The following is a 26,667-nucleotide window of genomic DNA, read 5'->3' on the forward strand; positions in this document are numbered from 1 at the left end:
ACAAGAATTTGGCGTAAAACACAAACAATTGTTTTTCGCTTTATATGAGATCTTCCATTATACCCACCACAAATCATTATAATTGTGGATGTCACATCATCACCACACCTCTACCACTAAAACATAAGATAACTTACCACTACCATACCATTCCACCTCATTAGTTTTTATTAAATTTAATACAAAAAAACATAAAATACAAGCAAAAACAACTTAAAGTAGTTTCTAACCTCATTTTTTAAATTATTCCATCATGGGGTTTGTTTAAACTAGTCAAACTTTGAGATCTGTAAACGGTCTGTGGTTTATGTCTTCATATTGATGCATGACCACAACAACCGGATCGTCTTCGTATATGTTCTTTATAACAAAGTTATAAAGCCTGTCGAACTCGCTGCATTTTGCCCTCATAACATGAAACTTAAAACATATTGCATCAAGATTACGACTTCTATAACCCCTTAAATCATGGAAAACGTATCCAACTTTTACCCAAAAGTCCCTAGACATTTGACCATCTGGGTCTTTCGAAACCGACACGCATGCTAGCAGCAACTTCTCTACTTACTCTTCCGACCAATTCTACAATTTAGATGTCATGGTTTTTGAATGATCAAGTAACACAAATGTATGAAAGTGAATAAAAGTAGAAAGGAAATGTATCATATAAAAAAGTTGTATGGTTGTATTTATAGGTAAAAATTAGTAAAAAAAAACTAAACTAGCGGTTACGTTTTCAATGGAGGAAAGGTGTTCCAAGCCAGAAAATGTTTTGATTGGTCGTTGTTATCCGTCTTCCCAACAAAGAACATCAACGACAACCACTAATTACGATCGGCCTTGATAGTCTGCACGATCCGGATCGTGCCCACGTCAACCACGAATGAGCTCGTGCCCGGTATAACAAACCGCCAAACAAATATTACTTTTCAAACTAGTTTAACATACCTAATGTTAAAAATTTAATAAAATAGTAATAGGGCTACAAGCTACCTGACTGGGGCTATTTTAAATTTAGCTGCAGGACTTCTATATATCCTATAGAAATGGATTCTTAGCTTCACGTTCTTCAAACGTTAGACGGGCACGCAATAATGGAAGCTCAATCTATTCAGCTGTTACTAGTTCCCTCGGCGCCCACAATCTGCAAAAGCTTTTCACCGATAATTGTGAAATCACAAGCACGAATGCGTGCCACACGTCGCCAGTTACTTGCTTCCCACCCATCGGCCATCGCACCGAAACGGGAGAAAGATGCCAAAAAACGGATTGTTGTAACGGGTATGGGTCTCGTCTCCGTCTTTGGGAGTGACGTCGGCACGTTCTACGATAGCCTCCTAGCGGGTGAGAGTGGAATCAGTTTAATAGACAAATTTGATGCTTCATCATTCCCAACAAGGTTTGGTGGCCAAATTCGTGGATTCAACTCAAAAGGTTATATAGACGCCAAAAGTGACAATCGACTTGATGATTGTCAAAGGTATTGTATTGTTGCTGGGAAAAAGGCTCTTGAAGATGCTGGTCTTGAGAGCCATGAACGCTCCAAAGTTTGTAATTTCTTCCGTTTGTCATGTTTCTAAATATGTGATACAGTGTGTTACAGTAATATCTGATGATGTGCAGATCGATAAGGATCGTGGTGGTGTGGTTGTAGGATCAGGATTCGGAGGTGTTACGATCTTTTCTGATAATGTCGAGGCTTTCTTAGAGAGTGGCTGTAAAAAAATTTCACCGTTTTCGGCAATTTATTCTATACCAAACATGGGTCCGGCGTTACTTGCTAAAGATCTTGGCTTTATGGGACCAAATTACAGCATCTCAGCTGCTTGTGCGACATCCAACTTTTGCTTCTGTGCTGCTGCTAATCATATCCGTGAAGGGAAGGCTGATTTGATGATTGCTGGTGGGGTCGATGCTCCCATTATTCCTGTGGAATTGGGGGGTTTTGTTGCTTGTCGAGCGTTGTCTCAAAGAAACGATGATCCCCAGACTGCTTGTAGACCGTGGGACAAAGACAGAGATGGGTTCGTTTTGAGGGAAGGTGCTGGTGTTTTGGTAACTTTAATTAGCACTCATCTTTTCATTAGATACACTTCTATCTTTTTAGTCCATCTTGTTGGTTACATGTGAACGTTGATCTCCTTTGTTTGTAGGTAATGGAGAGTTTAGAGCATGCAATGAAAAGGGATGCTCCGATACTTGCGGAATACTTAGGAGGTGCGGTTAATTGTGAGGCTTATAATATAACTAATCCGAGATATGATGGGCTCTGTGTTTCATCTTGCATTCGAAGCTGCCTTGTGGATGCTGGTGTATCTGTAGAGGAGGTACTTCAGTTTTATGTTAAGAATGTCGAAAATTAAAAGAGGTTCATACATTATCTTGTCGAGCTAAATCTTGTTTGTAGGTAAATTACATCAATGCACATGCAACTTCAACAGTGGTAGGAGATCTGGCAGAGGTTAATGCTCTCAAAAAGGTGTTTAAAAGCATGGAAGGGATCAAAATGAACGCTACTAAGGTGAGAACGTCCATCGTCAACTTTGTCTCCTTAGTTTTATGTTACGTATCTTATTTTGTGTTTTTCTGCAGAGTATGATTGGGCACTGTATGGGAGCAGCTGGAGGTCTGGAAGCAATTGCTACAATCAAAGCTATTAAAACAGGATGGTTGCATCCCACTATTAATCAATTTGTATGTGCTACTTACATTCATATTTGTTTGCGTTTTATCATTTGAGTTCGATCTTAACGTCCTCATCGCAACTGTAGAACCCAGAACCTGCAGTTGAATTCGACACAGTTGCAAATGAAAAGCAACAGCATGAAATCAATGTTGGTGAGTTGGTTTCTCTTTGTCCATGGTTCAGATGTCATGTTTAATAAAGTTAACTTATTTAATCGCTTTTGTTATGCTTATGCATGCAGCAATTTCAAGTTCGTTTGGTATTGGTGGACACAACTCCGTAATAGCATTCTCAGCATTTAAAGCATGATATGTTCATCCATAATTTGTCAAATACATCATGGCCTTTGAGGCACTTGCTAAACTTGTCCAATGTGTCGGTGCATATTTACATAATATAGATTTTTCTTACGTATATGTAATTATGATGTTGATTGAACCTCACGGATATAGGGATGTTATTCGGATCGGTCCTTAATTAATATTTGCCAAAAAAAATTTGGATGAAATTTAGCATTGACTTTGTTCACCCTTTTGGTATTTTCTAGGAAATTTATAATCAAAATACTATTTGCTAAAATAGTTATATAAACAACCTTTTTTTTTAAACGGCAACAACGAATACTCCGGGTTCGAGTTCATTTATAGGGCAAACATAACCCATAAGAATTTCCAAAGAAAAATTAATAAATTATGTTATCAAATACACACTCCTTATTTAATTTTTTAATATTTAATTATTAAACACACGACCTTTACTATTTATTGTACACATGATTGGAAATTTTAAAGTTCCTGAGCTTCAACAACGTGGGATCCTTAGCGAACTGCCCCGAGATAGGATCCTCAATATCGGGCTTTGTACCCGCATGGGACATGGCTCCAAGAGAGCAAGCCCATACGATCCAAGATCCCGACGAAACCTTCGTTACTCCCAATAACATGGATCCTGGTAACTTCGTAAATAATAATTCCTTTACCACGAACTATATGGATGTTGATGAAGGAATGAGCCCGATTATGGCCAAATAACTTCAACAGCTACGGCAGATGATCTCAAGCGTACCTAGAGTAGTCCAACCTATACCGGAAGTCTCCTCAATAAGCCACAAGATCTCGAGATTCGCTCCTATAATCGCTAGCACCGAGGTCCCAAAGAGCTTCCATACTCCCAATATGAAGCCCTGTGACAGGACCACAGATCCTGAAGAACATGTGGCACAATACACATAAAGAATGGAGATCATTGCCATTCTCACACACTTGAAGGAAGCTTGTCTGTGCAATGATTTTGGTTCCACCCTAACAGGATCTGCCTTGAAATGGATACTAAATGTTCCTCCTTACTTTATTACTTCTTTTGCACATTTAGTTAATATTTTTAACAACCAATTTTCTTGTAGAAACACATTCAAGAAGATCACTAGTGATCTCTTTCTGGTGGTTCAAGATCCTAAGGAATCCCTCAGGGATTTTGTGAATAGGTTTGGTAGGGAAGCTTTGAGTATCCCCAACATCGACATGGCAACTGCTGTGGAAGCCTTCAAAATGGGACTAAAGAAGGACTCTCATTTCTACGAAGACCTTGTAATAACTCCATGCAAAAGAATGGAATGAGAAAGGAGCAGAGCCCTAAGGTTCTTATGGCTCAATGAAGACAAGGAGATTCAAAAGAGGAACAATCCACCAAGCTCATATGATAATCCCTATTGGAAGGCCCGAATCCTTGACCCAAAGATCCTATAAATCTAAACTATATTCTACACCTGATCATCATAGGGTTAATGACCTCGAAGATGAATGGGAGAAAGAAGAATCTCCTCAGATCACTGACTACTGTTTTTTTTTGGATGTTTCAGGTCTAATATTTGTCATGCAGGATCTTGGCGACAAAAGGAGATGACCAAGAAAAGGGGAAAATCAACCACCTAGAAAGACAAGTCCAAATGGTGTGCATTCCATGAGGACTTTGGTAAAATTACGGAAGATTGTATAGCCATAAGAAAAGAGATTAGTTACCTACTCAACAAAGGATACCTCAAGGAGATCCTTAGAAGAAGAAATGAAAGATCCAAAGAAAAGGATCATGATTCTTATAAGATCCTAGAAAAATCAGGATCCCCTCCTACAGATGCTAAGGTAGTCAATGTAATTTCTAGAAGATCTGACATTTGCGGCACCTCTTATTCTACAGCAAAAAGACATGCTAAAGTATCAAGCGACGGAAAAACACGTCGATCAAAAGCGAGAAGGAATGCACCTTCGACAAAATAGATAGAATAGACATCCAGGATCCTCGTCATGATGGCCTGGTGATCACTATTTATATTGCCAACCATTTTTTTTAGAAGGATCGTTATTAATGGACGATCCCCAGTCAACATCATACTCTTAGACGCTCCAAAAAGGATGAACTTCCCCAAAGGAGAAAGAGTCAAAAGATCCTTAGTGCTGATTTGATTTAGTGGCGAAACAAAACATACCGTCGACAAAATAAAGATACATATCTACATAGAGATGGTAAATTCTATGAAATGCTTTTGTGTAATCGATACACTGTCCTCCTATAATGTTATAATATGTAGAACAGGGATCCACAATATGAACGTTGTACCATCGACATACCATCATTGTGTCAAAATGCCCACTCCATGGGGGACAACAAAGGTCATAGGTGATCAACAAGAATCCATGGAATTCTACAAAACTTTGATGAAATCTTCAAAAATACCACAACATGGGTAGAAGTTAATTCAGGGGGCATGGGGTGTGCTGAAGACAAGAGAACATGATGCAAAGGAAGTGCCCCTGAACCTCGAGGATCTTGAAGCCAAAATCTTGATAGGATCCTCACTACCAGAACAAATTGAACAGGAACTGACAAAGTTCCTGAAAGATAGAAGAAAAACATTCGCCTGGAAGCATGTGGATATGAAAGGCATAGATAAGAATATCATAACTCTTAAACATAACATTGGTCCTTCTTTCAGACAAATACACCAATAGAGAAGAATTTTTTCATTCAAACGAAATCCGATCATCCAAGAAGAAGTAGAGAAGCTCCTCAAAACAGGGATGATCAAGGAAGTCAAAATTCCAAGATGACTTGCCAACGTGGTTGTTGTGCAGAAGAAGTACAACAAATGGAGAGTATGTATGGAGTATACATGTGACATCCGTCACTTGAGGTAATAATTATTTAATATTTCTTTAATTAATTGTTGGGCTAAGTATTTAATAGATGGATTATTTAGTGGACCATTAGTGAGTAGGTCGTACAATTGAGCTGCCCGGAAAACGTATGTTAGGTGTTGCCTTGGCATATGTGGGGCGTCGAGGAGCATTGGATACAGGGGACGCATGCACGTACATGCAACGTACCAAGGAGTACGCGCATCGTACGTGAGTAGATTCCAAACACTAATTTTTAGGATTTATGCCATATAAATACAACATTATGACTCAAACCCTAGCCTCCTTACCAGCCTCTCAACCTCAGAAACCCTAGATAGCTTCCCTATTCTCATTCTTGTGTGTGTTTGGACTTGTGAAGCTTTTTTTGGAGCTTATAAGCTTGAAAAAAGGATAGAGAAGCTAGTGAAGAGGAACTTGAGTATCTTGAGCTCATAGACCCAGGATAGCATCATCATTTGAGATTCTTTGAAGGTATAAAGTTCACAAATTTCCTCAAGTATGCTTAGATCTAGAGTTGATTGTTTAGACCTTTTTAGTACCAAGAATGGATCTTTATGACTCAAATTTGTTTCTAGGCCAAGGGTTGCCACCGTTAATGATATATGAACCCCATAAGCAGTAAAGTTTCAATATTTAAGGTCCATGGAAGTTAGTGTTGGACTTGGTGTCTAAGCCCAAAACTATAAATGAAATGTACTTGAACCGATTGTAGCATGGTCCTTTCGGGTTGCCTTCACCAGTGCAATTTAATAGGATGAACTTTTGAGAATAAGGCTATTTGTGATTTATTAATATATTATAAGTATAATATATTAATTGAGAAATCATATTATTTAATTGGTATTAATCAAGAGTTAATTTTGAATCAATTTATTGATCAAAACAGACTAATGGACTGATTTGTTAGGTTTTGAGCATACTAACACTCTTATGGTGTACATGCAACCCTAGAAACCTTGGATCCATGTTTTCTCTAAAATACATGCAAATTGGATTTCCAAGGTTTACAAACTAATTAGCATGTTATGTGGTACTTGTAATACAAAACTTTAAGTAGAATAACATACATTTCTTTTGTGGTTAACTGCTTGGAGTTTAGAGCCTACCACCAATAGTGTGGATGCCTCAAGTGGTGTCACAAATCACCCAAAACAACTTGAAAATACTTGAGAGAATATGATGCTTGCTAGAATCGGCCCACCCTTGTTTTTGACACACCCTACTGCCAATTCAAGAACCAAGGACCGCTTTATATACTATGGAGGATTAGGGTTAAACCCTAATACCCATGACTCTTCATTTACCTAGGATCCATGGGTTAAAAGCTCCATGGACTATCCTTGGACTTCCATATACTCTTAGCTTATCCTAAATAATTATTACCCCAATCTATATATATATATATATATATATATATATATATATATATATATATATATATATATATATATATATATATATATAAGAGTCCATATTTAATTAGCCTCTTTTGATCATTAGATTAATTCCAAAATTAATTATTGATCAACACTAATTAAATAATATAATTTCATATTAATATATTATAAATTATAATATATTAATAGATCGTAAACATATTATTCTTAAAACTATATCCATACAAATTGTTAGGTAATGTGCAACCCAAATGGACCATGTCGGGTTGGGTCAAGTTATACCAAATATAGTTACGAACTTAGACACCTCATCCAAGAGTCTCCCACTTGGATAAGTCTAATAACTCTAGTTGCAAGTACAACTTCAGGAACCAACCAACAATCGTAGCTCGTTTAAAACTCTGCTAAACTATGAAGCGCCATTTTAGATAAGTGATAATATAATCCTCTGTTCTCAAGATATCAGCCGGACAAATACATGGAACAATGTCGTACTTATTGTCCAGCAGTTGTTTCTCGATCTCTGATTTGTTTGACATAGAACTAAATGGATTACATCAATTAGGTTCTGATGGGGCCCGACACATAAGACAAAACAAAATCACCGAGGGGCCCAGATATCGCTTTTGTTGCTAATAAGAACAGATAAACTTCGACTCATATGCTTGTACTAACTACAAGTTGAATTATGCAGAAAAGCACGTTTTATGACATCAAGTTACTGATGCGTTTTCGTTTAATTAACGGATAGCTAACCTATAGTCAACGACTCATATCTCTAGGTTTGAAGATATATATGATATTACCGTCTCACGATAACTCGAGATAAATTCCATGAAGTGATACAAGTGAGTGTGGGTTTAATTCAATACTCAGACCTTATGAGCACTCATGATTGTTGTTGCAACCATTGCAATCTCTAATGCACCTTAGACAAATTTTTCAAGCCAAATTGATGACAGTCTTAATTCAATACCTACTTCCAACGTACGACCGAACGTGGAGAGTTTTGAATAAAATAATTATTCTTGAGGTCAAAACATGCAAAATTGAAACAATAGTAAACGATCATCATAAGATAGTAACACCTTAGGCCGTCATTGTCCGTCTTTTGGCCGATTGAGAAGAACCCTAATCGTTGTGGACGTCTAGAGCAGGAGAGAAAGCTATTGGAACTTGGAGGAACTTGTTAGGCAAGAAGAAGAAGAGTTTGGCCAAAGGAATATCAAGGAGGATCGAGTCCTGAGGTTTGGGGACACAGAGAGTGCATTTTCAGGTAATACTCGGACCATTTCTGTTATTTTGATGTGTAAACGAATCTAGGGTTTATGAAACCCATTTAGTGATTTGATGGGTTATTATGTTATTACCCAGACGTTTATACCCCAGTAATAAGATGTTTAGAAGTCCAGAAAGTCCCATGATTGTATATCTCGGGACCATACGTATTTCAGGAAGCAGTTGCTCGTCTGCATGGCATGGACTCGCCGAGTCCAATGATCAGACTCGGCGAGTAGCTTGAAGATTTACTGGGACTCGCCGAGTTGTTCTTCAGACTCGGCGAGTAGCTTGAAGATTTACTGGGACTCATCGAGTTGTTCTTCAGACTCGGCGAGTGGAGTCGGGGTGGCCCCGCGATTCTTCCACGTGGATCTTGTCGAGTCAAGGGGGATACTCGACGAGTAGATAGGGAATCCCAAAGAGTTGGAGGACGTCTAGACTCACCGAGTCGCCATGGTACTCGCCGAGTCCGGTCGAGCTGACCGTTGACCGTTGACCAGAGTTGACCTAAGTCTGACTTCTTAGGGATAATCACACTTAGAAGATATATGTGTTAATGAGATATGTGATGTTATAGGAAGGTTGTAGCTCGTCGGATTGTGCACGAGTGATTTCAGGATTTGCTAGCTTTCAGCATTCACGAGGTGAGTCTTCTCACTATACTGTACCCGGAAGGGTTTGACTGTGTGACCTGAAGGTCAGATACAATATGTGATATGTATGCTATATGTGGTAAGATATTTGTTATATGTGCTATGTATGTTATGTGGGCCGGAAGGCAATATGTTATGGGCCGGAAGGCGAATATGTTATGGGCCGGAAGGCGTGGTGTTGATGACCGGAAGGTCAGGGCCTGGAAAGGCGTATGTGCGTAAGTTGTACATTGGGAAACTCAGTAAGCATTTATGCTTACAGTTGTCATGTATGTATTTCAGGTACTATCGAGGACCGTGGGAAGGCGCCGGCGTGATCGATACACACTGAAGAATGCTTTTATGATCTTGGGATTTTGAATATTTGTATTTGACAAGATACTTAAACTATTATGCCTTGTTTTGAATGGAAATAATTATATTTTAGAAAAAAAGTTTTGTTTGAAAATTTGCGTTGTTACAATTGGTATCAGAGCCTTGGTTTGAGGGATTCGGGTGCACCTTCGGGAGTAACTGAACTCAAACCGAGGATTTGAGGAAACTTTTTAAATAAAGGCATAAACTTTGTAAATGGTTTTGTGGTAAGCAAGAAAGAAGCAGTGTGTACGATCAGTCAGCGCCCGAACGGTAAAGATCCCCAAAATACCTTACAATATTATATGATATGAATCGTTATGCATGCTAGAAGACTAGGTATTCATGATAGGACTAGAGTGGCCTGATTTGTGATACCGTAGTCTAGGGAAGTTTGCCTATATGAGATGCTTTGCTAGTAAGCGGGTAGATAGTGCATATCAGAAGTAGAGTACTCACTATCCGGAGTTTGGGGAGGAGGACTTGGGATGAACGCTGATGCGGTGTGGTCGGTAGTATTGGGCCCGTACTACCGAGGACACCGGGTCAGGGGGAGGCCCAAGTAAGAATTCCTGGAGATCGGAGACTGAGTAGGGTTGCGTTATCGAGTGCGATTACACTCGCTGGAGTCTCTGATATTTTTATGTTGTATTTCAGAGACATCATGGTTAGACCACGCCACGGAGCGAGTTCGAGCGGTGTGAGTGACGAGGAGATTCGTCAAATGATTCACGAGGAGGTAGCGGCGGCGATCCGGGCTGAGATCCCAGAGATGTTTGGGTCTATTAAGACCACCCTGATGGAGACGTTCGATGAGCGGTACGCCGCATTGACTGAGGCTGCAACCGCTGCAGCTACCACAGCTGTGGCCGCTGCTAGGCCACAGGGGGGTGACTCGTTACTGTTCCAAGAGTTTAGCAACACGAAGCCACCAGAGTTCGATGGGACGCAGGATCCGATTGCTTTGATGAGGTGGATCGCAGATATAGAGGGGTGCTTCTACACTTGTTCATGCCCGGAGCACCTGAGGGTACGGTTCGCTTTGAACCAGCTCCGTCTGGGAGCGAAGGACTGGTGGAAGTTCGTGACGGCGAACTTCACTTTGGCAGAAACTACGGCAGTGACATGAGAGGGGTTCACTACCATGTTCAGGGATGAATACGTTCCCCCGGTGGAGCGGGAACGATTGGTTCAGGAGTTCTTAACCCTCAAGCAGGGTACTGACTCGGTGGCGGCGATCACGCGGAAGTTTCATGAGAGGGCGATGTTTTGCCCCGAGCTGGTGGCCATAGAGCAGGCTCGGATGAGCCGGTACTTGGGTGTTCTGAGGAGAGAGATCCGGGAGTTTGTGTCAAACTCCACTTACCATACTTTTACTGAGCTTCAGGCGAATGCCAGGAAGCGTGAGATCGAGTTGGAGACTCAGGCCAGGGAGGAGGCCGAGTCTCAGCAGGCAGACCGGCGGCCGGCTCAGTCTCAGCCGGCAGCCAAGCGGATTAAGTCCGCCGATTCGAGGACGGGAGGTTCGAAGAGCCGCACTTGCGGAAAGTGCGGCAAGGGTCACGATGGGGCGTGTCGAGCCGGTGCTCGCTACAAGTGCGGCAAGGAGGGGCACATTGCTAGGGAGTGCCCCAAGGGGTTTATGGTTTGCTTTCATTGCAACCAGACCGGCCATCGGAAGGCCGAGTGCCCTCAGCTTCGTCAGGGATCTGCACCTACTGCCAGGACTACTGAGACTCGACCGGTGAAGGTCGAGGCCCCGAGGGCTCGTGGGAGAGCCTTTCAGCTGACTGCGGAGGAGGTCCGCGCTGCACCCGATGTCGTGGCAGGTATGTTGTAATTCATGTATTTATTTTAATGTCGAGATGTTATGCTTATGTTATTGTATGCGTAGGTACTTTCCTTGTGAACTCTGTGCCTGCCTTAGTGTTATTTGACTCGGGTGCGAGTAGGTCCTTTGTGTCCTTAGCCTTTAGTCAGCATATCAGCGTTAGTCGTGAGTCGTTGAGTCGACCTTTGAGAGTTTCTATAGCTGACGAGAAAGTGATTTGTGCCACTGAGGTTCTTCGGGGATGTGTGCTAGAGATTTTCGGGGTGGAGTTCCCGATTGACCTGATTCCTATTGCGATGGGTGATGTTTGTGTCATCGTGGGCATGGACTGGTTGAGCCGATTAGGCGCTGTCATCGACTGTGAGCGTCAGTTGGTGACTATACGAGACCATAGTGGGGGAGTTCTTTCGGTGTATGGCGAGGGTACCCGTTCGGGATCAGCTTTTTGTTCGGCCGCTAGGGCGAGGCAGTGTCTACAGCAGGGCTGTAAGGGTTTTGTGGCATATGTGATGGATACGCGGGAGGTTTCCCAGAGACCGAAATCAGTTGAGGAGGTTCCTGTGGTGCGCGAGTTTTCAGATGTTTTCCCCGAGGAGTTGCCGGGAGTACCTCCTGTGAGGCAAGTAGAGTTTGGTATCGATCTAGTTCCGGGGGCCGCGCCTATTGCTAAAGTGCCTTATCGTCTTGCACCTCCAGAGATGCAAGAGTTGTCTTCGCAGCTCCAGGAGTTGCTGGGGAAAGGATTCATTCGGCCGAGCAGCTCGCCATGGGGAGCACCTATTCTGTTCGTCAAGAAGCAGGATGGTTCACACCGGATGTGCATTGATTACCGGGAGTTGAACAAGTTAACGGTCAAGAATCGTTACCCGTTACCGAGGATCGATGATTTATTCGATCAGTTGCAGGGAGCATCTTGGTTTTCCAAAATCGATCTGAGGTCAGGGTACCATCAGGTGAGAGTGCGGGATGGGGATGTCCAGAAGACAGCATTTAGGACGCGATATGGGCATTATGAGTTTGTGGTGATGCCTTTCGGGCTCACCAATGCCCCGGCTGTGTTCATGGATCTCATGAATAGGGTATGCAGACCGATGTTGGATCGGTCAGTGATTGTATTTATCGACGACATTCTGGTGTATTCTAGATCTAGAGAGCAGCATGAGGAGCATTTGAGGGAGGTCCTCGAGGTATTGAGGTCGGAGAAGCTTTATGCAAAGTTCTCCAAATGAGACTTCTGGCTGCGGGAGGTCCAATTTCTAGGACATGTTGTCAATCAGAAAGGGATATTGGTCGATCCGGCCAAGGTTGAGGCGGTGATGAGTTGGGAGGTGCCGAAGTCACCTTCCGAGATCAGGAGTTTCCTTGGGTTGGCAGGGTATTATCGGAGATTCATTAAGGATTTCTTCAAGGTCGCAGTGCCGCTTACCAGATTGACCCGGAAGGGTGTTACTTTCTCATGGGGACCCGAGCAACAAAATTCCTTCGAGACACTACGCCAGAGACTGTGCGAAGCCCCGGTATTACCCTCCCTGAAGGGATGGAAGATTTTGTTGTATATTGTAACGCATCGATTTCAGGACTGGGTGCAGTGTTGATGCAGAGGGGCCATGTGATAGCTTATGCATCGAGGCAATTAAAGCCTCACGAGGCGAGATATCCCACGCATGATTTGGAGTTGGGGGCAGTAGTGTTCGCTCTCAAGATTTGGCATCACTACCTGTATGGGGTTCGTTGTACTATATACACGGACCATAAGAGTTTGAAGTATTTGATGGATCAACCCAACCTAAATATGCGTCAGAGGAGATGGTTGGACGTGGTTAAGGATTATGACTGTGAGATCCTATACCACCCAGGCAAGGCTAATGTGGTAGCCGATGCATTGAGTCGTAGGGCGGAGAGCACCCCATTGCGAGATGTATGTCTGAGACTGACGGTGATGACTCCGGTATTGGATGCTATTCGTGGGGCGCAGGCCGAGGTTGTGAGATCCGAGATGCAGAAGAAAGAGCGGGTCGTTGGGTTAATTTCAGAGTTCGTTAAGGATGGACGAGGACTTCTGACGTTTCAAGGTCGGATTTGGGTACCATTCGTGGGCGGTACGCGTACTACCTTGATGGAAGAGGCTCATAGATCGAAATTCTCGATCCATCCCGGTGCTACATAGATGTATTTGGATTTGAGGAAAGAGTATTGGTGGCCCTGTATGAAGAGGGACGTGGCATGGTTCGTTGAGAGGTGCTTAACCTGCCGTAGGGTTAAGGCCGAGCACCAGAGAACGCATGGCAAGTTACAGCCATTGGAGATCCCCGAGTGGAAGTGGGAACAGATCACTATGGATTTCATCACCAAATTGCCGAGGACTGTCAGGGGAGTTGATGCAATTTGGGTGATTGTGGATAGGATGACGAAGAGTGCACACTTCCTTGCCATCAATGAGAGTTCTTCAGCGGAGAAGTTGGCGGAGATATATGTGAGAGAGGTGGTATCTCGGCATGGGGTACCGATCTCGATTGTTTCAGACCGTGATGTGCGTTTCACTTCCAGGTTCTGGAAGAAATTTCATGAGGAGCTGGGTACCAAATTGCATTTTAGTACCGCATACCATCCCCAGACAGACGGTCAGAGCGAGCGGACGATTCAGACATTGGAAGACATGCTTAGAGCGTGTGTGTTAGACTTCGGGGGTAGCTGGGATGCACATTTACCCTTGGCTGAGTTTTCCTACAACAACAGCCATCATTCGAGCATTGGTATGCCACCTTTTGAGTTGTTGTATGGTAGGAGGTGTCGGACTCCCATTTGCTGGGGAGAGGTGGGACAGAGAGTGATGGGCAGTACAGAGATCGTACTCCAGACGACAGAGCAGATTCAGCAGGTTAGGCAGAGGTTATTGACCACCCAGAGCCGACATAAGAGTTATGCGGACAGACGCCGGTCCGAGCTTGAATTCCAGGTTGGCGACTTCGTTCTCCTGAAGGTTTCTCCTTGGAAAGGAGTGATCCGGTTCAGAAAGAGGGGCAAGTTGGGACCCCGGTTCATAGGTCCATTTCGGGTATTGCAAGAGTAGGTCGGGTAGCTTATCAGCTAGAGTTGCCAGCAGAGTTGGGACAGATTCACAATACCTTTCACGTATCACAGTTGAGGAAGTGTATAGCCGATGAATCGGCAGTGGTTCCGTTAGAGGATATTCAGGTGGATGCGAGTCTGAATTACGCCGAGAGACCAGTAGCTATCAGGGATCGGAAGATCAAGGTTCTGCGAAACAAGGAGGTACCTCTGGTGTTGGTTCAGTGGCAACACCGGAAGGGATCGGAGATGACTTGGGAGCCGGAACGTGAGATGTGGGAGCAACATCCGGAGTTATTCGCAGAGTGAGACTTTGAGGGCGAAGTCTAGTTCTAGTGGGGGAGAGTTGTAACAGCCCGGAATTTCAGGTATTGCTTTAAAACTATTTTTGGGGGCATTTTAGGAAGGGACTCGGCGAGTTGGAGCCAGACTCGCCGAGTAGGACCGCAGACTTGGTCGCGGGTTCGCGACTGGACTCGACGAGTCCAGATATGGACTCGGCGAGTCGACGCTGTTCAGCAGAAACCCTAGCCGTTTGGTTTTGGATCGTATATAACGCCTCTTAGGCCGTCATTGTCCGTCTTTTGGCCGATTGAGAAGAACCCTAATCGTTGTGGACGTCTAGAGCAGGAGAGAAAGCTATTGGAACTTGGAGGAACTTGTTAGGCAAGAAGAAGAAGAGTTTGGCCAAAGGAATATCAAGGAGGATCGAGTCCTGAGGTTTGGGGACACAGAGAGTGCGTTTTCAGGTAATACTCGGACCATTTCTGTTATTTTGATGTGTAAACGAATCTAGGGTTTATGAAACCCATTTAGTGATTTGATGGGTTATTATGTTATTACCCAGACGTTTATACCCCAGTAATAAGATGTTTAGAAGTCCAGAAAGTCCCATGATTGTATATCTCAGGACCATACGTATTTCAGGAAGCAGTTGCTCGTCTGCATGGCATGGACTCGCCGAGTCCAATGATCAGACTCGGCGAGTAGCTTGAAGATTTACTAGGACTCGCCAAGTTGTTCTTCAGACTCGGCGAGTAGCTTGAAGATTTACTGGGACTCGCCGAGTTGTTCTTCAGACTCGGCGAGTGGAGTCAGGGTGGCCCCGCGATTCTTCCACGTGGATCTTGTCGAGTCAAGGGGGATACTCGACGAGTAGATAGGGAATCCCAGAGAGTTGGAGGACGTCTAGACTCGCCGAGTCGCCATGGTACTCGCCGAGTCCGGTCGAGCTGACCGTTGACCGTTGACCAGAGTTGACCTAAGTCTGACTTCTTAGGGATAGTCACACTTAGAAGATATATGTGTTAATGAGATATGTGATGTTATAGGAAGGTTGTAGCTCGTCGGATTGTGCACGAGTGATTTCAGGATTTGCTAGCTTTCAGCATTCACGAGGTGAGTCTTCTCACTATACTGTACCCGGAAGGGTTTGACTGTGTGACCTGAAGGTCAGATACGATATGTGATATGTATGCTATATGTGGTAAAATATTTTTTATATGTGCTATGTATGTTATGTGGGCCGGAAGGCAATATGTTATGGGCCGGAAGGCGAATATGTTATGGGCCGGAAGGCGTGGTGTTGATGACCGGAAGGTCAGGGCCTGGAAAGGCGTATGTGCGTAAGTTGTACATTGGGGGAACTCACTAAGTATTTATGCTTACAGTTGTCATGTATGTATTTCAGGTACTAGCGAGGACCGTGGGAAGGCGCCGACGTGATCGATACACACTGAAGAATGCTTTTATGATCTTGGGATTTTGAATATTTGTATTTGACAAGATACTTAAACTATTATGCCTTGTTTTGAATGGAAATAATTATATTTTAAAAAAAAAGTTTTGTTTGAAATTTGCGTTGTTACACACAGCCTGACTGATAGCGGAAATTATCCCTATTAGTCTGAGAGCTAGCATCACTATACCCTGCTACTCTCAAGTCATCACTCCCACCGTGGGTAAGAACCCAGTCCTTAGTCCTCCGTAGGTACTTGAGAATATTCTTTACCGCAGTCCAGTGAGCCATGCCAGGGTTTCCCTGATATCTGCTAACCATGCTCAAAGCAAAGGCCACATCATGACGAGTAAAAGTCATAGCATATATGATCTAGCCAACAACAAAAGCATATGGTAATCAACTCATCTCAGCTATCTCAGCCTCTGTACTCGGACTCCGAGTCTTACTCAGTCTAGCATTGTGATGAATCGATAAGTCTCTTTTCTTTGAATTCTCCATGTTGAACCCTTTCAACACCTTATCCAAGTAGGTACTCTGACTAAGTCCAATTAGTCTTTTACTCTTGTCTCTCAGTATTCTTATCCCTAGGAGATAGGCAGCTTTTCCAAGGTCCTTCATAGCGAAACACTTCCCAAGCCAGGACTTAACCTCCTGCAAAGTTGGGATGTCATTTCCTAGGAGTAGTATGTCATCCACATACAGTACCAGAAAACTAACTATACTCCCACTAGCCCTAACATATACACAGGAATCATCCTTGCTCCTCGAAAAGCCAAACTCTTTGAGTTTCTCATCGAAGCAAAGATTCCATCTATGAGATGCTTGTTTCAATCCATAAATAGATTTCTCAAGCTTACACACTCTATTAGGGTACTTTGCATCGACAAAAACCTCTGGTTGATTCATGTAAGCATCCTCAGCTAACTTTCCATTAAGGACAACAGTTTTGACATCCATTTTTCATATTTCATAATCATGAAATACAGCTATGGCTAAAAGAACTCTAATAGACTTGATCTTTACTACTGGTGAGAAGGTCTCCTCATAGTTAACTCCCAGAGTTTGAGTAAAGCCCTTCGCCACCAGTCGCGCACTGTAGGTGTGCACCTTCCTATCGGTGTCGGTCTTCTTCGAAGTTTGGGATGATTGGACGGGAATGGGCCCAATGAAACCGTAGTGGGCCCAAAGAGACCCTAATTGGTCCAATAAGGCCCAAAGTGACCTAAAAGCCCAATCAATGAACTAATGGGCTAGTATTGGGTTGGTAAACCCAAATTAGGGTTTGGAAAACCCTAATTGTGGGAATTGTTTGGGATACACACAAGAATTAATTATTAAACTTAAAATAATAATTAATAATCGTTGGCAAACTAACTTACCAATAATATACTTAAGGGGTTAAGTAAGAAACACTTAACCCTAATCATCAGGTCATGTGAAAGTCGTAATCTCACTTGGGCCTTGAATTGGGCCTACCTATTGGGCTTTGGCAATTGGACTATTGATGGGCCATCCAAGAACAAGTTAATAGACCAAAGTAATTAGATGGGCTTTAGGATAAGGCCCATGTGAGGACTTGAGCCCAATTTGGACTATGATTACGACATCCCTTTTCATAGTTCTGAAATTTTTTAGACACACATGTGTGTTATCTAAGGAAATGTGTATGATTCTGATAAAGTTTTATCAAAGCATCTCGTATCAGAAGTCTGAACTTTGGTAAGAAAGTCAATAAAGTATTGAATTCTAGAAGTCCAGCTGATTTCTGAGTACATGTCAAAGCTAGTGAGAGCATACATGTTATGTTAATAATCATCATGTTGGTGGGAGCATGATAATTATAATAAGTGTTGCAAGTTAGCAACGTTAATTATAGAAAACAAATTTAGTCATGAGATTTTAATCAAATATAGTCAAGTATATATATATATATATATATATATATATATATATATATATTTATATATATATATATATATATATATATATATATATATATATATATATATATATATGAATGTTATGTTGGAATGGTTCAACATAAGGACATTCTATATATGGGAACATTATTTGCGTTTTAAAATTCGATTATGATTACGGGATCCCTTTTCATAATCTGAATTTTAATAACGTGGCAAATAGAAATAAAAATATTGTAGCAAAAGACTGGTCTAAAATCATGTCTTTATGTAAGACATCGTGAATCGTATCCTATATGCTTCGGGTGTAGGATCAATTTCATGTGCTATAATATTTATCCTTTCTAAATTTTTCCAAATGCCTGGTGGCATTAAGACGGGAAAAAGGTCTAGAATTGGATATGACTAAAATAATTAAGCAATTGTCGAGGACAATCTAAGATTTACCAAAGATTGGTTGCTTAGGGACAGTTGGAAGTATAGTGTTAATTTTGGAAAGACCATATTGACATATTCTGAAAAGAAGCAGCTCTATAATGTATGTTGAAAAGTCGTTGTGACTTTGTGCATAATCATTACAAGAGGATCAGTGCATATAATTTTGAAATATAACAGATTTCCACTTCTAGAAAAACAGCCTTTTACGACGCGCAAATCACGACACTCATTGATTTATGTTACGCAAATGGGAATGACATTAAAAAAGTGACGTCTCTTCAAAAAATTGAAGTATTTAGGTCATGCATTATTGCATGCCCATAAATTAGTTTCTAAAAGAAGAAGAAAAAAAACATGGAGGGCGCCTATAATAAAATGTGTGTCGTCTGAAGATGTCACTTTATAAATTTTAATCGAACGTGCGTTCCATCCTTTAATAGTCCGGGGAAAATGAAATCCTAAAAAACTAAAAACACCGCCTTCCTTTTTCTCCTTTCCCTCTTGCCCTAGTTATCGACACTCCTTCCTTCCCCTCCCGACATTGGCTACCGCCTACTTCTTCACTTGCACTTTGACCGTCGTTACTTGCCATTCCCGGTCGTCGACGTCAGTCAAGGCAACAGTAGGCATGCCACCAGCTAACAACCTTCACTCTCTCCTTCTCCTTTTCTATGTAAACCTTAATCCGCCTCCACCACTACCGAATCCCTTTTTGTTTATCCTAAAGGAATAACGCAACCAAGCTCATATCTTAGATCAAGTACTCCGACGTGGAGTTAAGAATTGAGGGTCCGGTTCAGGCTCACATCCTCGCTGACGTGCATCATGCAATATTCCAGACCACCGAGGTTTGATCGAATTGAGGGCTCTGATCGGAGGCTTCAGGCTCACATCTTGATCCTTTTGGTTTTACAATTGTTCTTCTACCACTTCTGCCCTAATTCGTCACTTTGTGACTGGACACCTGTTACTTGGTTCCAGGCGTCGTTAAGAAATGTGTTGCTTCATGAGTATATCTTTGTTTCTTCATTAGAGGTCAGTGGGAATCGAGGTGTGCGTGGTGTTGATTTTATTTTGGGGATATGATACAGCTCAGAACCCAATGCAGCTCCTCCTACTGGCTGAACTATTAAGTCGCTTAGGACGAGAGTGATGGCTCGGTTCATAAGCAACTTTGTTGTTGCTTCAGCTTCATCCAATAATTCTGGAAATCAGGGGACCAGGAAAATGGTATTGCCTGGCTTTGTTTCTGGTGGTTCCATAGGTGGACCTCCCCCCATCCCCATGCCAACTTATCTAGACAGAGAACAGTAGCAGCAGGGGACTTCTGAGAGGTCGGTGATTCAAACTACCCTTCACCAATCCAAATATGTTTATATGTCTTAAGAATTACTTGTACTTTTATGCAGCAGCAGCAGATCAGCAGATCAAGGAGATATGCAATCATGTTTCTTGATCCTTCTTTCAGACAAATACACCAATAGAGAAGAATTTTTGCATTCAAACGAAATCCGATCATCCAAGAAGTAGAGAAGCTCCTCAAAACAGGGATGATCAAGGAAGTCAAAATCCCAAGATGACTTGCCAACGTGGTTGTTGTGCAGAAGAAGAACAACAAATGGAGAGTATGTATGGAGTATACATGTGACATCTGTCACTTGAGGTAATATTTATTTAATATTTCTTTAATTAATTGTTGGGCTAAGTGTTTAATAGATGGATTATTTAGTGGACCATTAGTGAGTGGGTCGTACAATTGAGCTTCCCGAAAAACGTACGTTAGGCGTTGCCTTGGCATATGTCGGGCGTAGAGGAGCATTGGATACAGGGGACGCATGCACGTACATGCAATGAACCAAGGAGTACGTGCATCGTACGTGAGTAGATTCCAAACACTAATTTTTAGGATTTATGCCATATAAATACAACATTATGACTCAAACCCTAGCCTCCTTACCAGCGTCTCAACCTCAGAAACCCTAGATAGCTTCCCTATTCTCTTTCTTGTGTGTGTTTTGACTTGTGAAGCTTTTTTTGGAGCTTAGAAGCTTGAAAGAAGGATGGAGAAGCTAATGAAGAGGAACTTGAGTATCTTGAGCTCATAGACCCGGGATAGCATCATCATTTGGGACTCTTTGATGGTATAAAGTTCACAAATTTCCTCAAGTATGCTTTGATCTAGAGTAGTGATGTTTTGGACCTTTTTAGTACCAAGAATGGATCTTTATGAGTCAAATTCGTTTCTAGGCCAAGAGTTGCCACCCTGAATGATATATGAGCCCCATAAGCAGTAAAGTTTCAATCTTTAAGGTCCATAGAAGTTATTATTGTATTTGGTGTCTAAGCCCATAACTATAAGTGAAATGTACTTGAACCGATTGTAGCATGTTCCTTTTGGGTTTCTTTCACCAGTGGAATTTAATAGGATGAACTTTTGAGAATAAGGCTATTTGTGATTTATTAATATATTATAAGTATCATATATTAATTTATAAATCATATTATTTAATTAGTATTGATCAAGAGTTAATTTTCAATTAATTTAGTGATCAAGAGAGACTAATTAAATATATGCGGACTGATTTGTTGGGTATTGAGCATACTAACACTCCTATGGTGTAGACAAAACCCTAGAAAGCTTGGATCTATGTTTTCTCTAAAAGACATGCAAATTTGATTTCAAAGGTTTAAAACCTAACTAGCATGTTATAAGGTACTTGTAATACAAAACTTTAAGTAGAATAACATACCTTTCTTTTGTGCTTGATTGCTTGGAGTTTAGAGCCTAGCACCAATAGTGTGGATGCCTCAAGTGGTGTCACAATTCACCTAAAACAACTTGAAAATACTTGAGAGAATATGATGCTTGCTAGAATCGGCCCGCCCTTGTTTCTGACACACCCTACTGCCAATTCAAGAATAAAGGACCTCTTTTATATACTATGGAGGATTAGGGTTAAACCCTAATACCCATGACTCTTCATTTACCTAGGATCCATGGTTTAAAAGCTCCATGGACTATTGTTGGACTTCCATATACTCTTAGCCTATCCTAAATAATTCTTAGCCCAATCCATATATATATATATATATATATATATATATATATATATATATATATATATATAAATATGGACTCTTATATATATATATATATATATATATATATATATATATATAAGAGTCCATATTTAATTAGCCTCTTTTGATCATTAGATTAATTCCAAAATTAATTCTTGATGAACACTAATTAAATAATATAATTCATTCTTAATATATTATAAATTATAATATATTAATAGATCGTAAACATCTTATTCTTAAAAGTATATCCATACAAATTGTTAGGTGATGTGCAACCCAAATGGACCCTGACGGGTCGGGTCCAGTTATACCAAATATAGTTACGAACTTAGACACCTTATCCAACAGTCTCCCACTTGGATAAGTCTGATAACTATAGTTGCAAGCACAACTTCAGGAACCAACCAGTAATCATAGCTCTTTTAAAACTATGTTGAACTATGAAGCCCCACTTTAGATAAGTGATAATATAATCCTCTGTTCTCAAGATATCAGCCGGACAAATACATGGAACAATGCCGTACTTATTGTCCAGCAGTTGTTTCTCGATCTCTGATTTGTTTGACATAGAACTAAATGGAACACATCAATTAGGTTCTGATGGGGCCCGACACATAAGACAAAACAAAATCATCGAGGCGCCCAGATATCGCTTCTGTTGCTAATAAGAATAGATAAACTTCGACTCATATGTTTGTACTAACTACAAGTTGAATTATGCAGAAAAACACGTTTTATGACATCAAGTTACTGATGCGTTTTCGTTCAATTAACGGATAACTAACCTATAGTCAATGACTCATATCTCTAGGTTTGAAGATATATATGATATTACCATCTCACGATAACTCGAGATAAATTCCATGAAGTGATACAAGTGAGTGTGGGTTTAATTCAATACTCGGACCTTATGAGGACTCGATTGTTGTTGCAACCATTGCAATATCTAATGCACCTTAGACAAATTTTTCAAGCCAAATTCATGACAGTCTTAATTCAATACCTACTTCCAACGTACGACCGAATGTGGAGAGTTTTGAATAAAATAATCATTCTAGAAGTCAAAACATGCAAAATTGAAACAATAGTAAACGATCAACATAAGATAGTAACACCTTACTTATAAATAAACAACAACTTTTATTTAATCATCAAATGTCAATTATATTTTACAAGATTTTGAAAACTATCAAATTATTAAAACTAATATCGTCTCTCAGCCCGATGCTTCTCGCATGCTGCAAATGTCTAACCCAAGTCAGTCCCTTGGTGAGTGGATCTGCAGGGTTCTATTCTAACAATACCCTCTTTGTCACGAGGAGTCCTTCTATTGTCTTGTATCTTATGAAGTGATATTTTATGTCAATGAGATTGGATCTGCTATGATCATTTGGTTACTTGGCTAAGGCAACCGCATTATTACTGCCACGGAAAATCTCCATAGGCTCCTGTATAGCTGGTACAACTCCAGGGTCTCCAATGAAGTTCTTCATCCATATCGCCTACTTTCCCGCTTCACTCGCTGGTATGTACTCTGATTCACAAGTAGAATCAACTACTGTCTCTTGCTTGGAGCTTTTCCAGGTAATTGCTCCTCTATTTAGGGTAAAGATACAACCTGACTGAGAGCTGAAATTATCCCTATCAGTCTGAAAGCTAGCATCACTATACCTTGCTACTCTCAAGTCATCACTCCCACCGTGGGTATGAACCCAGTCTGAAGAGTTAAGAAACACTTTGATCGTTTAGATCTTTTAGCAGGTTAATCACAAAAACGAAAACAGCAATATAAAGCACAATAATGAATCAAAATATGTCGAATGATTCAATAGATTCAAGCCTCAGCAGAGCTCGATAAAGAACTTCCGTTCTAGAGGCTGTTTGGGTTACAAACGATAAAGATAATATCTTTTAGAATAATTGAATTCCAAATCTTACGTACTAAGATGCATGCAAGCATCTATAAACACAAAACCCTAGAAATAACTCACGGATGGATAGGCCCAATCCGGAGACAAAACGGACTAAAGAGCGAGCCCAAGACGCAACACCTTCCAAACCCTACAATCTCCCCTTTGCGTCAATTGGAGCGAGACTATTACTTCGGCTTGCTGGGTCCAGCTGCAGGAACTTTCTTAGTGGTTTCAAACACACGTGGGATGAGAGCAAGGCTGGTCTGTCTGAAGCGAATGTACCACTGGATCATATCATCAAAATACTTTTTGTCATCTGCTGAATTCTGCTTGCATCGATGAATGATTCCCAGAACATGTTCCAAGCATGCAGTGGTGTAAAGGTGCTTATCTGCCAAGGCGAACAGGCATTTTTGGCCTTCGTTCCTTGTAACCATGACAGAATTCCGCTTCGGGTCGATTCTTCCCATCTACATCATGTTCAAATCACTAGTAGAGCAAACAGGAGATATAGTTGGCTTTTTCTTGAAGATGCTAGCGATCTCCTGATCCATCTTGGCAACCTCCATAATGTAGCATACAAGCCTTCTTTTGAAGTGATTAATGATTGGACCATAATCAGCTTCGTTGGTGAGGAGGATGTTATGCAAAATAATCCAATCATGTGGATTCAGGCTGGGAAGATCAGCAAGAGATATAGCGTGTTCGGTTTTAGCAGAACCCCTCAGTACTTTGAACCGAACATTCATGAAGTTCCCCTCACGAAACGGTTTGTGGACCCGAACGTTGACGATCTTCTGAGCGCTCCATGTTTGATACTGAGGTTGAGCAGACTTCAGATAGAATTCAACAAGCTTCCTATCAACTTTTGGATGAGGATGAGGAATATCAGCAACATTATCAAAAGCATGGAAGATGAAGGCTTTTCGGGTCAGTGGTATATCGAACTGAGAGTCGACAAAATTGATTCGATCCAAGGAAATTACTGGTTCGAGCCACAGGATGCTGGGAGTTTCAATGGCTTCTTTTATAAGCTTCTCGAGAGTCCATGGAGGAAAAAGAGTTTTTCTACTCTCAAGAAGATCATGAGCCTCCTTCATTTTTCGTTCATTCACCTCAAACTCTTTGGCAACACGAGCGCTCATGTCAGCATCTTTATCCCGGCCTTGTTTCTTTAAAAGATCAGTGATGGTCTCTTTATCATCATCATCACTGTCTTCAGCAATCTTCTTTCCTTTTTCTTTGACACCCGAACCTGAGGCTTGACCTACTGGAGGAGGTTCGGTTGCTTTAGTTGTTGTGGAAGTGGGAGGCGGTTGAGACACATCTTCTCCCCCTTGTTTCGGATAGGCCACGAACTCAAGGAGCCCTTCAAGTTTTCTTAGTAGGGCAAGGGCAGGAGCAAGCTTCTCTGCGAGAGTGCACCTCACTGAGTAATTCAGGATAGGATCATGTGCTTCGATGATGTTGGAAAGGGCGGCGTGGACGTCCGAAACACACGATGAAATAACCTCACGCTCAGATCGAAGAGATGCGACTTCCTTTTGAGATTTGAAAAGATGAAGACTCTTGACCTTGAGAGCAGTGGTCTTGCGAGCAAGAGCATCCATCACTAAGTTCTCTGAAGCGAGGTCTTCTTGCAGCTTTGTCAGGCGCTCCTCAGCAGTCGCATGAAACAATTTGTTGTCATCGTTGAGAGACTGACAAAGACTGGCAAAGGACAGCAGTTTGGAGGCAACTGAAGTGGCGATCTTGTTGACAAGAGAGTCAAGCTTCTCTGCATTGGAGTCAGCGGCTCCCTGTAAAGACTGCAGAAGAGTATTAGCATCAACAAATAGTTTTTCGACTTTTTCGGTCGCAGCAGCACACGCCTTGGTAGAGGCGTCGATAGCAGCAGTGGCAGAGTTGATAGAGGCTTCATGAGCCTTGGTGAACGTATCAACGAGCCCCTGAATAGCAGCCTCTGAGATAGTAGATCGAGAGGAAGAGGAGGAGGAAGCAATGAGAGTATCAATTTTCTCATGAAATGCTTCTTGGTAACTGGAGCATCATCATCATCATCACTTTGCACTTGATACGGACTAGAGTAGACCGAGTCAAACGTCATGTCCTCTCCTCCAAGAAAAGGTTCATCATTTTCTGCTGAGTGAGCGGGAGATGAGGGTGAGGGTGGAGGCTCGGTTGTGGTAGTAGGTTCGGGTGCGGATGTATGTTCGGTAGTGGGAGTAGGTTCGGGTGCTGTAGTAGGAGCCCCCGTATCAGATACGTTGGTTCGAACTCCAGCGGTGGTTGTTGTGGTAGCTTCGGTGAAGATAGGAGGTGGTACAAGGATAGAGGTAGGTGGTGTTTGAGTAGTGGAGGTTATGGGGGGAATGGAAGTAGAGATATAGATTGAAGGAGGAGAGATAGGTTTAGAGGAAATAGGTACCTCAGGGGTAGGCAAACTTGGAGTAGTATTACCTCGAAGTGACTCTTCTGAGTCTGAACTCTCTTCCTCAGATTCACTGGAGGAGGAGGCAAGAATAAGCTTACGCCTGGGTTGAGTCTTCCTCTTCTTTCGTGGAGGGGATTGAGCTGCCTCGGAAGGTTTGCGTTTCTTTGGAGAAGGACCTTTCGCTCCTTTGACAACCTTCTTGTCTTTTCCCTTGTCTTGTTTCTTTCCCCTGGGAGCAGGCCTATCAAGGTCATCGATTGATTGAATCATTTCAGGAGTGAGCTCTCTGGTACCTGAGCGACAAAACTCCTTGTATGTTCTGATGATGCGACTGTCGCTTGGAACACACCCATACATTGACTCAAGGATTGAGCCAACGAACTGAAATTTGGAGGAATTAGACACTATGATCTTTGTAGTGTGGAAAGTTCCTATCAAGGAGAGTGGAGAATTAGCAACAATAGGGACATGATACTTGTCCATCACCCACTTTGTGACCAGCATCCAGAATCTGGCATAAGAGATCTCTGAATGGCGAGAAGTAGACGCTAGGCTCTGAATCAGTTGCTGCCATAAAACCGATCCATAATCGAGATTGATGTCGTGGTACAACCCATATAGAATTTTCATAAACAGGCGGCTCACCCCATCTGAACCTGCACTTCATTCTGAT

General features: G+C 41.9%; 1 protein-coding gene across 1 annotated transcript; it reads left to right on the forward strand.

The window, feature by feature from the left end:
- The first annotated feature begins 1,094 nt into the window (after window positions 1-1,094).
- Window positions 1,095-3,089, forward strand: LOC145062160 (3-oxoacyl-[acyl-carrier-protein] synthase I, chloroplastic-like). The gene is made up of 7 exons (XM_079009792.1): window positions 1,095-1,547; window positions 1,594-2,055; window positions 2,154-2,327; window positions 2,408-2,521; window positions 2,593-2,694; window positions 2,772-2,838; window positions 2,928-3,089. Exons 1-7 carry the CDS (start codon window positions 1,095-1,097, stop codon window positions 2,993-2,995), a joined length of 1,440 nt encoding a protein of 479 aa, XP_078865918.1. The 3' UTR covers window positions 2,996-3,089.
- The last annotated feature ends 23,578 nt before the right edge of the window (window positions 3,090-26,667 follow it).

The sequence above is a fragment of the Lactuca serriola genome, chromosome 1, assembly GCF_051521515.1.
Source record: "Lactuca serriola cultivar US96UC23 chromosome 1, Lser_US96UC23_V15, whole genome shotgun sequence".
Classification (NCBI taxonomy): domain Eukaryota; kingdom Viridiplantae; phylum Streptophyta; class Magnoliopsida; order Asterales; family Asteraceae; genus Lactuca; species Lactuca serriola.